General features: G+C 41.3%; 1 protein-coding gene across 1 annotated transcript; it reads right to left on the reverse strand.

The window, feature by feature from the left end:
* Positions 1-2,546: 2,546 nt before the first annotated feature.
* On the reverse strand, positions 2,547-11,424 carry KRT28 (keratin 28). The gene is made up of 8 exons (XM_047080568.1): positions 10,975-11,424; positions 9,990-10,072; positions 8,740-8,896; positions 7,813-7,974; positions 7,606-7,731; positions 4,441-4,658; positions 3,221-3,276; positions 2,547-2,689 (listed from the first exon to the last, which is right to left on the reverse strand). Exons 1-8 carry the CDS (start codon positions 11,422-11,424, stop codon positions 2,547-2,549), a joined length of 1,395 nt encoding a protein of 464 aa, XP_046936524.1.
* Positions 11,425-18,760: the final 7,336 nt, after the last annotated feature.

The following is an 18,760-nucleotide window of genomic DNA, read 5'->3' on the forward strand; positions in this document are numbered from 1 at the left end:
GCGTAAACAACTCTTGTTACTTTTTACTGATTTACTACCTTAGCCCTAATTCTGCTTAGAATTCCTTACTAATTGAAGCTCCCAAAGTTAAGTTTCCTTTGTCCTGTCTACTGCTCACAGATTTATTTTCTCTTTGTCTAAGAAGTATAAAAACTGCCTGCCTTGGTCATTTCTTTGGGTCTCACTTTAATTATTGGGTCTCTGTGAGCACGTAGTAAGACTTTGTTGGGTTTTTTCCTCCTGTTAATCTGACTCACGTAAATTAATTCTTAGTCTAGTTGGAAGACCTTGAAAAGTCAAGGAAGAATTTTTTCCTTTCTTTCACATGTATCAGCTATGAAATATAAATTGTGTTATTTTGGAGATTCTGTACACAAGTTAAATGTTCTTATATTCGAGTTTAAAATGGGTATTTCCCAACATAAAAATGAATAGCAAAATTTATGCCAATAACTTAAAATTTTAATTTTTATTTACTGTGAGTGACATTAAACAACAAATAAGAAAAACATGACAAGTAGAGTGTATGACTGCAGAAGAAAGGAAAAAAACTTTATATTTTAGTGCCTTGAATGACACTTTTCCCCCCTGATTTTTGAACAAGAAGACTCCACATTTTCATCCTGCACTTACACCTGCAAATTATGCATCTGGCCCTGTATGCTGTATATTTGGAAGAGTATTTGAACTCCCATGTGACTGCTGTGTTGTTGGGGAGAAGTCCTGCCTTCACTGGAACTTCTCATCAGAATCAGACCACATATTACAGAAATAGGAGAGCCACTCTCCTTTTAGGGAATGTAACATCTATTAAGACTGCTTACCATACATTTTGATCCAGAAACATAGAAAGACACAGTAACTATAATGAAGTTTTGCAGTGATGGTGGAATTCAGAGCTGATGGCCAAGAAAGAATTCTTGAAGACATCTTAGGTGCAAAAAGGGGATCTTATTAAAGCACGGGGACAGGACCTGTGGACAGAAAGAGCTGCACTGGGGTTGTGAAGAGTGACTGGTTATATATACTATGGAGCTGGGGGACATAAAGTCAAGTTTCTTAAAGGGATTTCCATATGCTAAAGAAGACTCACAGAGTCCTGGAGGCCTAGCTATTGTCAGGCTAAGATTGTTTTTCCCTCTAGCAAAGCATTATCATTAAGACAGTAGAAAGTTCCTGGAGATTAGGCTATTGATAAGATTACCTTTTTCTTATAATTTACTAAGATATTTGTAAACTGATGGAGACTCTACCAGTTTAGCCATTTGTTTTCTGTCCTTTCCTTTGTTCTCAGGCAGCCAGAAGTACCCGAGGAATGTCACACATATCCCAGCTGGGGGTGGGGGGTGTGGTAGTTTATACTTTGCCCTCAGCCTGCCTTATGCTCCCTCATCAATGTTCATCAACCTCGTGAGATTTTAAATTCTAGACCAGGTCTTGGTGTGTTGAATCTGGTCTGTCTCCTGGTTTTGTATAGCTCACGAGCTAAGAATGTTTTCATATTTTTAAATTGTTGAAAAAAAATAAAAAGAAGAGTAGTATTTCATAATACGTCAAACTTATTTGCAATTTGGGTTTTAGTGTCCATAAATAAAGTTTTTTGGAACACAGTGATGCTCATTCATTTATCTATTGTCTGTGGCCTTTTTCTGCTACAATGGCTTAGCCAAGTAGTTGAAATAGAGACCTTATGCCTGCAAAGCCTGAACTGTTTGCTATCTGGGGCTTGACAGAAAAAGTTTGCTTTAGAAAAAAAGTTATTCACACAAAGTTCATTGCTATGGATCTTTCCAGATATAATCCTGATTGTATGGGGAATAGTACCCTGGGAAGTATCCAGATCTCCAGAGTTTGATAGGTTTGCCAGTAGAATACCAGGAATGCGCCATCTAGTGATGGGATTTTTCAATCACAGGAGAATTTCTAATTTTTTTCCAGATTATTTGCCCATGTAAAAATGGTGAGATACTTAAAGATTACACCTAGGGGCGCCTGGGTGGCTCAGTCGGTTAAACGTCCGACTTCGACTCAGGTCACGATCTTGTGGTCCATGAGTTCGAGCCGCGCATCGGGCTCTGGGCTGATGGCTCGGAGCCTGGAGCCTGCTTCCGATTCTGTGTCTCCCCCTCTCTCTGCCCCTCCCCTGTTCATGCTCTGTCTCTCTCTGTCTCAAAAATAAATAAACATTAAAAAAAAAAAAGATTACACCTAGTGAATGTTAATAATGCCATGTGGTATTGACTATAATTTAAAACTAGAGTGAAAGTCAATGAAAACAGATTCCATAAATATATCCCTATGCATGTAGAAAAAACATAAATCTTGAACAATTATTTATTAGTCATGAGTGAATGGAAATGAGTGCACAATCACTTTTTTATTTATTTGAAAACAAACACCCAACACCCTGTAAAAGTGAACTAAGAAACCAGGTTATTTTTGTTAAGTGATTTATCATTAAAGGTAGAAAATAATAATTTTCTTGATATTTAGAATAATGCAGTTGTGAAGAATCCTCTCCCAAATTGTTCTTTTCTCAATGGTGGCTAGAAAGGAACCCTTTGTTCTGTTTTGTTACTGGTCATTTTAGATGTCTTTTCTTCAATGGAGTGGACTCTCGATGAAAGAACTTTACCACGTTGATCTATCTCTTCAACCACTGTCTTTACCAATGTGGTTTTGGATAACTCTAGAAATAAAACACCTGTGAATACACATATTCCAGCTAAAAGATTACATGATGAAGAATTCCAGTGGTGGTTGTAATATAATATACTATGTACATTTTTGGTGAGAGAGCATGTGTAGATTTACAATAATAGTTTGCGTGGGCGGGGGGGGGGGGTGGGGATGCGCCTGGGTGGCTCAGTTGGTTAAACATCTGACTTTGGCTCAGGTCATAATCTCACGTTTCATGAGTTCAAGCCCCGGGTCAGACTCTGAGCACACAGCTCAGAGCCGGGAGCCTGCTTTGGATTCTGTATCTCCCTCTCTCTCTGTCCCTCCCCTGCTTGTTCTCTAAAATAAATACATAAATAAATAAAACATTAAAAAAAGATTTATAGTAATAGTTTGGGGTAATTTCATCCACTTAAAAATAATATTTCAAGTTCAGAGCACTTTAGTTAGAAGTACTTAAATGTAGACTGTTGCCATGGTAGATGATTGCCATTAACGCAAAAGTACTTGCTGCAGTAGAAAAAGAATTAGATTTAATTACCTTTGGGTGAACTCCCTGAGCCTCCTGATCCAAAGTGCTTTGATTTGGAGCATGAGCTACAAACAAAACAAAAACACCCCAGTTTATTCTTTAATATTTCTGGTTATCATTTAAGAGATATTCATTGAGTCAAGTGGTGAACATGAACTCAGGTGAACTCTGTATGCCAAAAACAGATGTTAATTTTCCATAAAGGAAAATATTAAAATTTTTGTGTAGAGGAAGTGGAAATAGTTGTCTTCTAAGGAAAGGATATAAAATAAGTTTGTTTCCATTTGATTTTTTTAAACTCAAGAATTCAAAACCCAAGAATATATATATTCATATACATACATAATATATTTTATATGCACAAGTACAAATATGTAGTTTTTAAAAACATGTAGATCCCTGGGGTTTGTATAGAGTAGTTTATTTCAGGGCAGCAGTGATATTAAGAACGGAGTGAAAGATGGGTAAAGCCTGGTGGGGAGTCATCTTGAAACCTATAATGATTAACATGGATACCAAATGGGGTTTTCTGAAGGGCTGACTGGGGTCCTCCAAGGCAAATAAGGAACGGGCTGTGCCTTACAGAATGTGGAAGAGATAACCGCAGAGGCAAGAGGTGGGCACACTTCTCTGCAGTGGGAATGAAGAAGGAATGACTTGGAGGCATGAAACATGGATGGCCAGTCCATGGTTGTGGTTTAAAATAGGTAAAAACCAGGGGCGCCTGGGTGGCGCAGTCGGTTAAGCGTCCGACTTCAGCCAGGTCACGATCTCGCGGTCCGTGAGTTCGAGCCCCGCGTCAGGCTCTGGGCTGATGGCTCGGAGCCTGGAGCCTGTTTCCGATTCTGTGTCTCCCTCTCTCTCTGCCCCTCCCCCGTTCATGCTCTGTCTCTCTCTGTCCCAAAAATAAATAAAAAAAAAAAAACGTTGGAAAAAAAAAAAATTTAAAATAGGTAAAAACCAGGGGTGCCTGGGTGGCTCAGTTGGTTTAAGTGTCCAACTCTTGATTTCGGCTCAGATCATGATCTCGGGGTTCGTGAGTTCAAGGCTCACATCAGGCTCTGCACTGACAGCGCAGAGCCCGCTTGGGATTCTCTCTCTCTCCCTCTCTCTGCCCCCCCCCCCCCCCGCTCATGTGCATGCGTGCTCTCTCTTGCACTCTCAAAATAAATAAGTCAAAAAAAAATTAAAAATAAGTAAAAACTGGATTTTCAAATGGTGTTACTTACTTCCCGTCTCCATCTATCAGGCGGCAGTAGGTCTCAATTTCCTTTTCTAGGTGGACCTTGATGTCGAGCAGCTGCTCATACTCCAGTTTCTGGCCCTCCGTCTCGGTTCGGACCTGGTGCAGCTGTTCCTCCAGGGCCCCGATCTGAGCCTGGATCTGGGCGAGCTGCGTGCAGTAGTTCCCTTCGGTCTCGGTCAGGGAGCACTCCAGGGACTGTTTCTGAGGGCAGAAGATGTCAGAGCAAGGATGAAGCCACTTTGAGGACTATGCAGATCAGAGCTGCTCAGCACACGGCAGCACAGAGTGAGGTTTGGAAATCTTGGGGCTCGTCACAACCAGACGGGAGGCACAGAGGCAGGGGAAGTCTCAGGCATTTACGGGGTGGGGGCCCGGGCATGCTGGATGACCTGATATAAATGGCCCTGTCCCACGAGACTTTGGACTGTTCCTGTGGACTTTTGTGCTATTTAGGCAATATTTGCTATCACGACCAACCTATATATTAATACTTTTTGGGGGAGATAGCACAAAAAGAAATCATATTGGAAATTTTATATTTTGAAATCACTTATTTATTTTGGGGTTGGTATTTGTTTTTCAATCTTATTCTGCTACTGTCTCCAGAGAGCTACTCTACTGCTGCCCCAAGGCCTTGTGTGCTGCTGTTTCTTTTTCTTCTCTGTCCCGGATTTGCTGTTGTTATTCAAAGGCCTTTTATGAAGCACTTGAGATTGAACGAATGCCTTAACAGGGGTGGGCTTCCAACACAAGGGATATATTTCATAACCCAGTACAGGTCATTATTTCCACACTACTCTTATGAACATTATACCTCCTCCTTTCCACTTGAATACCCTGTCATTTGTCTGGTCACATGATTTCTACTTCAATTAAAGTAATTTTCCTCTCTCCCTTATCGTAGGTAAGGACATCTGGGTGGTCATTACTTCTCCTGATATTAGTTATTATCTGAGTGTCCACCCCCATTTCCACTCTTTCATTTTCCTTTTCTTCTCCTGATCTTACATTGTTTAAAACAAAATGTAGTTATCAAGGGAAGGTGCAAGCCTCTGTCTCTTTCATTACATGTTCTGGGATAGTTGGGCCCAAGTATTTACATATTATATATATATTTAATTAAAAATACTTTTATTTTTCCTTTTTTTTTTGCTGTCATGGCATTATGGTAGTTTAAAAATTTTTTTGTATTGCTAAATATATCATCTATTCATTCTAAGGTAAAGAGGGAGTTATGAAATACTCGTCATCACAGGCAGACACAGATGGGGTTTGATGGGGCTAAGAACCACTGACTTAATGAATAGGCCAACTGGGGCATTACCTGGGTGGTGCTGGGCTCTCTGGGGCAAAGGAGTGGAGGGTGAACAGGATGGTATTGGGGAGGAGGAGGCACCGAGAGGCAAGACGTCAGTGAGGTGTGTGCTCTGTTGTTCGAAACTTTAATTTCCCTGAGGATGTGTCCTCAGGTGGTATTCCTTTTTAAGGGTGCTAATTCTCTTCTTAGTCAGAGGGGACAGCATCCCTATCTTTACAGGCTTCCACCGTAAAGGTTAGCTCGTAGATGACGAAGGAGGAACGGATGAACTTGCAGGTATGCATACTACAGGAAGCGTATGAAAAGTTTCTGTATTTACACAACTCCCAACTTACATGTGATTTGTGTACTAAACTATAGACCATGCTTAGAATTCATCTTATGACAAAAGAATCTCAAGTATTGAAGTTATGTTCTATGCCACTATTATTCTATAATTCAGTTATGTTGTCTGTTAACGTGGGCTTTTTTTTTTTTTTTTTTGGATTATCTCCTGAACCCAAACCGTGTCACTACTGGTTGCACAGAATTAACTACTTTCTAACATCATCTCCTACGTGAAAATGCTTCCATTTTGACCTGGGAACTCAGGACTTTATTTCTTTCAACATAGCTCAGACACGAGAGGGAAGATTGTGCCCAGGGATACAGCAGCAAGAACACGTTGCCAAGAATGGGGATACAGGGTTTCAGTGGCAGGAAAGAAGGGAATAGGGAAGAGAAGAGGGCTCCAGGAGAGGCAGGGAGAGTGTTGGGAACCAGCCAGCAGTGGTGACCAGGGTCAGGAGAAGAGGGGCGCCCTGGTTAAGTTAGTCTCCAATCTAAACAGCATATAGTAAGAGAGCACGGCACCTTTCTAGGGTGGCTAAGTCAAAACAGTCTTCCTAGGGGCACCTGGGTGGCTCAGTTGGTTAAGTGTCTGACTTCGGCTCAGATCACGATCTTATGGTTTGTGAGTTTGAGCCCTGCATTGGGCTCTCTGCTGCCAGCACAGAGCCCGCTTTGGATTCTCTGTCCCCCTCTTTCTCTGTCGCTCCCCCTGCTTACCACTCTCTCTCTCAAAAATAAATAACCATAAAAAAAAATAGTCTTCCTATAGTTTTGAGTCATCTTTACCTTCTCTGCTCACTGCCCTCATTCGTATTAACAGGGGTTCTTTCCTTTGGGTTACAGCCTGGTGTCCTCAGGGAGCGTGAACCCCTGATGAGGACAGGGGCGCTTGGGCCACATGTATGTGGTAATTCTCAAAATCAAGCTTTTCGGGTGCTGCCAGCTCACACCCCAGAAGGGAAGCCCGTTTTAGCCCTGGCTCGTCTCCATGGTAACCTGGGAACTAACTGGCAGGAGGTGCCAGGGTGGCTGAAAGCCCAGCTCTGTGAGGTGGGTGGGGAGGAAGAGGCTGATGGGGCTCATCGGGATTCAGATGTGTACCTTTTCCTCTGCGGGGTGAAAAGCACCACGCGGCTTTCACTAGCTCCCTCAGTACCAGGAGATGCCGGTGACGCTAGGTCGGCCTTGTGTGGCCCCCTGACATTGGCCTGACACTTAGTTTTCAGGTGAGGCAATACTGCTGCCGCTGGCTCTGCGGGGCTTGAGGACGGGGCCGCGGGAAATGTGGGCTATTTTCACGAACCGGGCGCTGAGCCCCGGCCGGGAAGGAAACCCTCAGTGATCTCGGGGAAGAATAAACGCTCTCTTTCTGCGTGTCTCAGTGTCTGTCTTCCCTGTTCTCGTCCGCTCTAAGTATTTGTAGGTAAAGCAAAGCTCTAACAGGGAAGGAGGGCTTCGGTTAGAGTCGCGACCTGCAGGCCGACCCGCGCCCTCGCCTACCATTGCCAGGAGCGACTGCAGCTCGATCTCCAGGGTCTGCAGGCTGCGTTTCATGTCGGTCAGCTCGCTCCTGGCCGAAGTGGCCGCGCCCGCGTGGTCGGAGATCTGCTGCTGCAGGGTGGCGCTCTGGAAGGCGAAGTGCAGAGGGGTGAGCGCGCCCGCGCCCACCGGGCAGGGCTGGGGCGTGGGGGTGGGGGGCGGCTTCACCTTCTCATTGAACCAGGCCTCCGCGTCCCTGCGGTTCTGCTCGGCCAGGTCTTCGTACTCGGCCCGCATGTTGTTCAGCAGGACCGTGAGGTCCACGCCGGGCGCCGCGTTCATCTCCACGTTCACGTTCCCGCCCGCCGCGCACTGCAGGGCCTGCATTTCCTGCAGGGAGACGATAACGTGACCCTGGGGCAGTTCATGTGCCATGCGCGCGTGTGACTGCTTCTCCGCGCTCTAGGCTGTGGCCTGACTTCCCAGCCCTCCACCCTATGACTCTTCCCTCTCCCCGTTTCTCTTTTCATGTTTCCTTTCCTTCCCCCCTCGCCCCCCCCCCCCTTTGGGACAGCTAGATTTGGTGGTGTTTTAGGCGTTTCTGTCATAGAGTATTTTCTGAAAATCTTTCATCCATTGTTTTGGGGACTATTTTGGGGAGATAACCATAAAAAAAAAAAAAAGGCATATGAAGCTGCCTGGTGTAAGGTGTCAAATAATGGGTTTATTATTGTGCAGGGTTCAACATTAAAGCCAGGCTCACTAAGTGGAGAAAACAGTGACATCTTTTCCAAGTCAGAGAGGTCTTTAGTGAGGTTAACCTCAAGATAAGTTTTTATGAATGAAAGAAATAAATGTAGTGCAAACAAAAAGGGGTGTATTAGTGCAAAAGCAATGTACCAATTTCAGAAGGATAGAATATTCTATCAGCCTGAAAAATGGAAGGGTACAGATCAAATGCTTAATATTTATTACCTCGGGAGACGAGATCAGAAGGGCAGAGAGTGGGAGAAAGAAAATTCTTTCTTTATAAATGCCTTGGCATTGTTTGAATTATTGTAATGAGTACGGAATACTGTTGTAATGCAATGCCACCCCCCAAAGTATTTAAAATGTACAGAACGGCGGTTTGACTAGAAGTAAAGCTTCTCCTACCTCTTCGTGGTTCTTCTTGAGGTACCTCAACTCTTCGCTCAGGGATTCGTACTGCAGCTCCTGGTCGGTCCTGCAGAGCGTCAGTTCGTCTAGGACTCTCCGCAGCCCGTTGATGTCAGCCTCTGTGTTTTGGTGAAGGGTGAGCTCATTTTCATACCTTGGGGGGCATTAAATGAATTTCAACACAAGTTAGACTCTCTCAAGAGGCAGGAAAATAGAACCTAAATTGCTTTAAGCTGAACACTGGAAATTGAATTGGGACTCAAAATATTATAAAAGTATACATGGAAAGCCTTCCTTCACTCCTCTCTTATCCAGTTCTGTGTAGGATAATCGGCATTTATTTAGTGACACAAATTCTGATAGCGGATCCCAATAAAATCAAAATTTGCCATTGTATTATTTTTATTATTTTAAAATTTTTAAAATGTTTTTTTTTATTTTTGAGACAGAGGGAGACAGAGCGTGAGCGGGGAGGGGCAGAGAGAGAGGGAGACACAGAATCCGAAACAGGCTCCAGGCTCTGAGCTGTCAGCACAGAGCCCGACGCGGGGCTTGAACCCACGAACTGTGAGATCATGACCTGAGCCGAAGTTGGAGGCTCAACCGACTGAGCCACCCAGGCGCCCGCCATTTTATTATTTTTATTAAATTGTTTTTATGTTTATTTATTTTTGACACAGGGAGAGAGAGAGAGAGAGGCAGAGCGTGAGTGTGGAGGGGAAGAGAGAAAGGGAGACCCAGAATCCGAAGTAGGCTCCAAGCTCTGAGCTATCAGCACAGAGCCCAACGTGGGGCTGGAATTCATGAACAGCAAGATCATGATCTGAGCTGAAGTCGGACACTTAACTGACAACTCAGGTGCCCCCAAATATGCCATTTTATTTATTTATTTTTAATTTAATTAAAAAAATTTTTTTTCCATTTTAGAATTTTATCTTAGTTACTCGTTTTCCTTACTTGATGCATATTTTATGAACATCTACTTTGCGCTTGGCTCTATTCCAGGCAGGCATAGAAATACAGTGATGTTTTGCCTCAAGAATGTAATAAATATGTATACATTTTGAGCATAGCTGATTGTAATATTATAATGTGCTTTGTGCCATATGGTATTGTAGTATTATAACATGCATTACTTCCTATCATCTTTCAGAGTGTATACTCCTTGGGATAAAATTGAAATTTTATTTAGCATATTAAATAGATAGGAAACATTTTCTCGAGAGTGATTGTTTTCCATCACTTACTTTAGCCGGAAGTCATCCGCAGCCAGTCTGGCATTGTCAATATGCAGAATTACGTTAGCGTTAGCAATAGTGGAAGAGATAACCTAGAAGCCAAAAGGGAGGACAAGACAAATATGCCAGCTCTTACAATTTCTCAGCAAATAAAAAATTTGACACAATTAACTTTGCATAAAAATCCTATTTCCTTAAGTAACAGCCAAAATACTTAAAATTTTAATTAAAAAATTACAAATATGGTTATTTCTTCTCCTATACTCATATAACTTTTAGAATGTGACACTTATCAGTAAATATATTTCAAAACTGGCAACATTAAAAAAATTTTTTTTTTAACATTTATTTACTTCTGAGAGAAAGAGGGAGAGAGACAGAGGCATGAGTGGGGGAGAGGCAGAGAGAGGGAGACACAGAATCCGAAGCAGGCTCCAGGCTCTGAGCTGTCAGCACAGAGCCCGACACGGGGCTGAAACTCACGGACCTGGAGATCATGACCTGAGCTGAAGTCGGACACTTAACGGACTGAGTCACCCAGGCACCCCACTAGTAACCCTTTTTTAAATACATTTTTTAAAAAGTTTATTTATTTATTTTGAGGGAGAGAGGGAAGGTGAGCAGGAGAGGGGCAGAGAGAGAGAAAGAGAATTCCAGGCAGGCTCCACATTGTCAGCACTGAGTCTGACGTGGGGCTCAAACTCACAAATTGTGAGATCATGACCTGAGCTGAAATCAAGAGTCAGACACTTAACGGACTGCGCCACCCAAGCACCCCCCCGACAAACCTAGTAACATTTAAGTTACTTGAAAACCATGATTCAAAGCGCGTATTTTTGACTAATAGGAAGAATGTTTTATCAAAAGAAATAATAAATATGATATAAATGACAGATAACAGTTATGAGGCATTTCCTGTTCTAGTTTTATGTCTTTGGGTAGGTAATTCTTAGTTTTAAATACTTTGAGTATTTCCAAATTTGTAATTTCTCACCTTATTCTTAAGTTCTTCAATTATCTGGTAGTATCTGCTATAGTCATGATCAAGTCCACGGCAAGATCCAGGCCCGTATTTTTCATACCAGCCCTTGATTTTTCTCTCTAGTTCGGCATTTGCCTCCTCCAGAGCTCGCACGTTTCCCAGGTAGGATGCCAAGCGGTCGTTAAGATTCTGCATGGTCACCTTCTCATTCCCGGACAGAAGTCCCCCTTCACTTCCAGCAAAGCCAGCACAAGCAGCGTTTCCAAGGACACCACCAGCATGGTTCCCCCCAGGAACATTGCCCAGGCCCCCTCCCAAGGCACAGGAAAATCCACTTCCAGCCACAGAACTGCCACATGCATTGCTGCCTGCAAAGCCTAAGCCTCCACTGGATGGTCTGACAGACCCAGCTCCAGACCATAAGCAAATATGCCTAGACCCACTAGAAAATCGGAGAGACATGATAGAATGAGAAACGTTCACCCTGTCTGGAAGAAGATAGGTGTAATTTCAAAGGAGAACAGAATATCATGTGCTGATGGTGTCTTTGGGCTTTTATACACAATTGTTGGGGTGTTTCTATTTGAGTTATGCATACCAGAAGAGAAATGGCATCATTCAGATTAGCATGAAATTATGTATAATTAGGTAATTTTTTTTTTTTTTTTTTTTTGTAAATTGATGTCTAACATCCCTGGCTGTTGCTTTGGGGTATTTGTTATCTTAAATATAACAGGGTTAGTTCTATATTAAGTTCATTATTTTAACTTCTAATTTTGGGTGAGTAATCCTTTACTTTCATCTAGGCCCTAGGAATATACCGTCATTATCTGGCACCAGATATCGTAAAGTTTTAAAAGTTAAGTAAGATTGTGATAGGGTACCATCAGCTACAGTAGGGTCTTAATTACCAGGGAGGTATATAAAGAGGTATTCAAAGGTATATAAAGAGGTATATATTAAGTAAAGGAACACATATTTCATCCCACCATAGCAAAAAAAAAAATTGTGTTATTAAAAATAATATGATCCTTGTAACTTCTCTGGTCTTACCATGATTATAACACCTATTTAGTACCTTGAACAATGACATAAATATTGACTGATTCCTTTATTTAATGCATAAATAGCTACTATATCTGGTGTTCAAAGCTGAATATAGAAATGAAGACATAATGGGAAGTAAATGCAGAGGTGTATAGGCACAGTCTTTAAGAAATGTATGGTCAGGATCAGGCAGAAGCTGGATTGTGTTTAATCTTCTGCGTCAAAGAGTTTGGAATGACTGGGGGTGTGTGGGGAGAGTGCGAGCAGGTCCAGCTGAGAGGGCAGGAGAGATGAGCAAGAAGTGACCTGAGAAGCCTCCTCTTGAGGCGGTGGCCAGGAAGCTGGGGGTGAAGAAGGTGGAGAGGATAGGAAAAGGAGGGGTAGAAGGGATTTGGTTGGGCTGGACTGGTTCCAGCTTCTGTGGTGAAGACAGGTATAGAATTGTTTTGCCCCAGGACAGTTCTGTCTTCTGGAACTGTGTTGGCATAAGCGGTCTGAAGCCTGGTCATCTGGCACTGTGGCTGCCATTGGCCTGGCATTTAAATGTATTTTCTGGGCAAAGTTGTGGCATTTGTTTCGAGCTGCAAAAGGCCTTAGATATTACCTAATTCAGCCCCTTTGTCAGATGAGGCCACTGAGACCCACAAATGTTAAACATTTTGTTCAGAGTCACCAGGCACATGCCAGGTGAAGGCTTGGCGCATGTTCTAGAAAGCCTTGAGATTCTGGCACCATGAGCGTATTTTATTTTACCTAGTTATTTATTTTAATTTGCTTAATGTTCATTTTTGAGAGAGAGAGGAGGGGAGAGGGTGCATGTGCACGAGCCGGGGAGGGGCAGAGAGAGAGAGAGGGGGACAGAGGATCCAAAGCGGGCTCTGCACTGACAGCAGCAAGGCCTGATGCTGGGCTTGAACTCATGAACTGCAGGATCATGACCTGAGCCGAAGCTGGATGCCTAACCAATTGAGCCACCCAGGTGCCCCTTATTGATTGATTTATTTTTAAAATATTTATTTGTTTATTTAGTGAGAGAGAGAGAGAGAGAGAGAGAGAGAGAACATGCATACATGAGCAGGGAAGGGGCAGAGAGAGAGAGGGAGAGAGAGAATCCCAAGCAGGCTCCCCAGTGTCAGTGCAGAGCCAGGCATGGGGCTCTATCTCACTAACTGTGAGATCATGTGACCTGAGCTGAACTCAAGAGTCAAATGCGTAGCTGACTGAGGTACCCAGGTGCCCCATCATAAGTGTATTTTAGATACAAATAATTTCTCTAAATTATCTATGCCCATGCAAATGCCTATTTTATATATTGCCGTCGATAGTCTTATCATGTTGTATTGTCAAATTATTCTTTTGAGTTTTTGAATTATTGGAATTAAAATATTAAAGAATTAGAATATCAAAACATGAAGAATTGAAAATCTCTTCAGTGCCTAATTATTAACTGTAAATAATAATTAGACAAATTATTGGTGTAATGTGTATGTATCCTGCATATGTAAAAAAAATTCCAAAGGACATTTTGTGACAAAAGAAGGAAAGAAGTTATTTTTTTAAAAAAAGCTTAAGTTGAAGGGTGCCTGGGTGGCTCAGTCAAGGTTAAGCGTCTGACTTCGGCTCAGGTCGTAATCTCACGGTTTGTGTGTTGGAGCCCCGCATCCGGCTCAGAGCCTGGAATCTGCTTCAGATTCTGTGTCTCCCTCTCTCTCTGTCCCTCTCCCGCTCATGCTCTGTTTATCTCTCTCTCTTTCTCTCTCTCAAAAATAAACGTTAGAAAAAAAACTTTTTTAAGCTTAAGTGGAAATAACTCGTTTCCTTGACGATCCCAAATTGTTCACCGCAATTGTCCCTGCCCTTCTATTTCCACCAGGGGGCAGCACTCACCTGCAAATGGATGTAGTTCGGAGCAGAAGCACCACTTCAGCCTGGGTCTCACATGCCTGCAGCTGGAAACTATTAGACCCCTGGTATGAAGCAACCTCAACGTTTATCTTCTCAAAGTTCCAGAGAACGATGAGTATAAAGACAAGATTTCCTTACATTTATATGGTGCTTTACAGCTTCCAGACGGATTTCTTGTACATGATCTCATTTGATCCTTATAATGAATCTGGGAATTAAGAAAAGTGGTCTCCTTCCTCTGGTTTAAAGATGAGGAAACTGAGGACAGAGACTGTTCAAGGATACACAGCATGAAACATGGTGAGTCAGTTCAGAATGGGTCTTGTGATTCAGTGTGGTGGTCCTTTCATTAAATAGTTGTCCTAAAGTCAGACGAAAAATAACTCAGACGATGCCCAGATCTCTCTTTAAATGGAAAACATAAGCTGATTTCTTACAAAATTGTTTCAAGAATTTCTAGTTAATAGTAAAATGAAACTTCTGACTGTAGTCATGCTGCCTATCGGATGTCATTCATTCAGTTATGTTGTTGTTCATTCAAGAAGGATTTAATGAGCACCTACAATGTACAGGGCACTATATCGGTAGCAGGGCATCCAGAAGGAAGACAATAAGTGCCTCCCAAGCTTTATTGTGAAGAATGCTGCTGTGAACATGGCACACACAAATATCTCTTCAAGACCTTAATAGCAATTCTTTTGACTTTAGACCCGGAAGTGAAATTGCTGGATCATACGGTATTTTTGTTTTTAATGTTTTGAGGAGTCATCATTCTGGTTTCTGCAGCCCCTGTCCCATTTTTCATTTCCATCAGGAGGGCACAAAGGTTCCAGTTTCTCCACAACCTTGCCAACACTTGCTATTTTCTATTTTATTTTTTAAGTAGGCTCCAAGCCCAGTGCGGGGCTTTAACTCATGTTGCTGAGATCAAGAGTCAGATGCTTAACTGACTGAGCCACCCAGGTGCCCCCCTCCCTTTTCTTGATGGTAGCTTTCCTAATGGGTATGAAATGGTATCTCATGGTAGTTTTGATTTGCATTTTTCTAATGATTAGTGATGTTGGGCATCTTTTTATGTGTTTACTGGGCATACCCCATTTGCTTTTGTCTTTACAACTGCTTTCAATCTACAGAGATGCATTTTGGTGCCCTTTGGTTTTCTAAAGATTTATTTGTTTATTTATTTAAGTAATCTCTACACCCAACGTGGGACTTGGACTCATGACCCTGAGATCAAGAGGTGCATGCTCTACCAACTGAGCCAGCCAGGCGCCCCTGGTGCCATTTTGTTTTCTAGTCTTCCCCTCAAATTTCTTACTTTAGGAAACCTTACAGAGGCTCTATAGATCAAAACTTTAATGAGAGTTCTTCTTCCAAAAAGGTCATTAGCTTTGTCCTGGCCCTGCTAGCCTGTGAACCTGTATATTCACGCTTTTCAAGCATTTCTCCTGAGATAACATATTCTGAGTAGGAAAGGTTAATCAGAAGCCTGGTATGTGATTTTTTTCTTGGCTAAGATCCTGAAGGACAAAGCTATTTTCAGAACACTATTCAAATTCTTCCCCCAGGTAATGCCCAATATTTGTACTAATTCACAATTATTCCCTTTCTAACTGCTGCTAGGCTGCAAAGATCTCTTATGCAGTGTTGGGGTTGTGAGATGATGTTTGTGTTTTTATTTAGAGACACTGAAAATCAACGTGACAACTCAAAGAGTTCTTCCTCCTTTGGCATGGCTTTCTGTGGGACAACCTGGTTCAAAAAGTATCTGTAAGAAATATCCTTGATACCTGGTTTCCAGGCTGGACTTATTTTTGTTGTGATAACTCGTTTCTCTTTGTCATTCAAAGACACAGCATGGGTCATTTGCATCATGATCAGGATGACCACAGCTGCAGCTTTTAGGGATGGTCAGCTATCTCAAACCTTTGGGACAATCATCTGGTCCTTCCTACTTACCTTCACAAACCTCTTGCTCTGTTTTATTGGACCCCAGGTTCACAGGACTAGATTAGTCCTAATCCTTTGTGACACACTCTTACCACTGTTCCTACTGTCTGGATTTTTGTTTTGTAGTCCTACGACAGCAACCTGACCTTGATCTCTACCCCGTGGCAGACCACATTAATGATCGCCTACTCTAGTAACAATTTATTGTGATGCTCATGCCCATTTTTGGAGAAACTATTTAGCCAATAAGCATATTTCTCTGAGGATGAACAGAATGCTGTTTTGTTTTTTGCTTAATAAAATCCTCATTTATTTGGACTTATCTAATACATACTAGAAGCATGCATTATAAACACGTTTATATACTCTTTATATAAACAAAGGATAAAAGCAGATATATTGAAGAAACAGGATTAAAAATTTCCAGCAGTTACCAAATTTCAGTAGTGTCTTTTTCAGTTGTTTTGATAATATTTTGAAAATATTTTTCAAAATGTACAACATAGCAATTTGACCACTCAGTACTTATGCTGTGCTCACCACAAGTGTAGTAGCTCCCATCTGTCACCATGCCATGCAGTTACAATACCACTGAGTATATTCCCTATGCTATACCTTTCATCCCTCTGATTTATTCATTCCACAACTGGAAGCCTGTATCTCCTATTCCCCTTCATTCTGTTTACACATCTCACCACTACCCTCCCCTCTGGCAACGATCGGTTTGTTCTCTGTATTTGTGGGTCTGTTTCTATTTTTGTTTGTTCATTTGTTTTGCTTTTTGGATTCCACATGTAAGTGAAATCATATGGTATTTGTCTAGCTTATTTCACTTAGCATAATATCCTCTAGGTCCATCAGTGCTGTTGCAAATAGCAAGATATCTCATCGTTTTTTATGGCTGAGTAATATTCCATTATATATAATGGAATGTGATATATACTTATTTATATATTTATATGTATTTATAACTTTATAAAGTTCTATTCAAATTTATTTATAAATATGTATTTATAATTTATTTATATATTTATTTAAATACATATGTGATATATATCACATATACATATATATACACACATATATATATACATATATATGCGTACATATGTATGTATATGTGATATATATCACATCTTCTTTATCCATTTTTCTATTGATGGACACTTAGATTGCTTCTGTATCTGGGCTATTGTAAATAATGCTGCAATAAACATAATAAACGTAGGGGTGCCTGTATCTTTTCCAATTAGTGCTTTCATTTTCTTTGGGTAAATACCCAGTAGTGGAATTACTGGATCATATAATGTTCCTATTTTTTAGTTTTTGAGGAAACTCCTTACTGTTTTCCCCAGTGACTGCACCAATTTCATTCCGTGAACAGTGCACAAAGGTTCTTTTTCGCCACATCCTTGCCAACACTTGCTATTTCCTTTCTTCTTCATTTTAGCCATTCTGACAGGTGTAAGGTGATATCTCACTACGGTTTTGACTTGTAGTTCCTTGACAATTAGTGATGTTGAGCATCTTTTCATGTGTCGGTTGGCCATTTGTATAATCTTCCTTGGAGAAATGTCTGTTCATATCTTCTCCCACTTTTAACTGGATTGTTTTTTTGTGTGTGTGTTTTGAATTGTGTAGTTCTTTATATATTTTGGACATTCACCCCTTATTAGATATATCATTTGAAAATATCTTCTCCCACTCAGTAGGCTGCTTTTTCGTTTTGTTGATGGTTTGCTATGCAAAATAGAATACTGTTTTTTCAATGTCTATTCCATGGTGGTCGTTTTTTAAGGGCTTTATAGGCATTAACCCATTTTATCCCCACAATCTCATATGAAGTAGTTATTGTCCCTATTATAGGGACAATTGTATTGGACAGATAAGAAAACTGAAATTCAGAAGGGTTGAAGTAACTTGTCCAAAACTTAACGTGATTTGTAAATGCCACCGACAGGATATGAAATCCAGGAACCATTGACTTTGGAATGCATGCTTAAAGCCATAAATGATCTCTTTCCCTAATTCTCACTCTCCAGATGCCATGTAGATGGGATACTGGGTGGACCTTATTTAGTTAACCTTACACAAGCTATTTCCCCTATAAACCTGACCATAACTAAGTTACTTCTCCATGCCCTAGCAAAATCGAGCCATCATAGACATCAAGGTCACGGTGCAAAGCTTTAAGAGGCATGATGCAAACCTTCTGGAAAAGAAGCCAGCTTTTGCTGTTTAGTATGATTCCACATGAGTGCCAGAGTTGGCTCTGCTAGTCTTACTGGACACTGCCCTGCTTAAATAGCAGGACACTGTCACAACTTTAGAATTTGTAAGAATGTGTACAGAATTTTTTTAATAGCTACATCATAAATCCATGTAAGAGTAGTGATCTGTACAGTTAGCAATAATTTTTTTTAACTATAAATATCAATGTCCTTGCTAAAATCAAACTTGTTCAGACTGTCTTTATTAAACTAGTCTGAGTCCCATTGAGAAAGTTCTATTTTCATTTTTTTCCAGTTTTATTGATATAATTGACACACAGTACTGTTTAAGGTGTACATAATGACTTAACTATACAGTGAAATGAATACCACAGTTCACATCCAAAAAGAAAGTGGTTCTTTACCAGAGATAAAGTAGTTACTTCATCAGAGAAAATGTAATATAAATAATTGTTTAAGAAGGTACCGGAAGACTAAACAGGTAAGAAGACAGGGACTACCATGATTTAGACCTTTCAGGAATGAAGGGTTACCCAACCAGATGAAGAACTCTGATCAGCTGAGATCTCTGCTTGCAGTGGGGGTTAGGCAGGTAGTGGTGGTAGGACTGGGTAGAAGAGACAAAGGGTAATAACAAACACAACTATCTCATAGTATCGTGTTTA

Source organism: Lynx rufus, unplaced genomic scaffold (assembly GCF_022079265.1).
Source record: "Lynx rufus isolate CCGP_SWC_20201006 ecotype Redwood Valley unplaced genomic scaffold, mLynRuf1.p SCAF_18, whole genome shotgun sequence".
NCBI classification, from domain to species: Eukaryota; Metazoa; Chordata; class Mammalia; order Carnivora; family Felidae; genus Lynx; species Lynx rufus.

Coding starts and splice junctions, on each gene's coding strand:
- KRT28 (XM_047080568.1), bottom strand. CDS start 11,424: ATGTCTCTCCGATTTTCTAGTGGGTCTAGGCATATTTGCTTATGGTCT. Junction 8,897..9,989: donor GCGGATGACTTCCGGCTAAA/GTAAGTGATGGA, acceptor ATGCCCCCCAAG/GTATGAAAATGAGCTCACCC. Junction 7,732..7,812: donor AGGCCTGGTTCAATGAGAAG/GTGAAGCCGCCC, acceptor TTCGCCTTCCAG/AGCGCCACCCTGCAGCAGCA.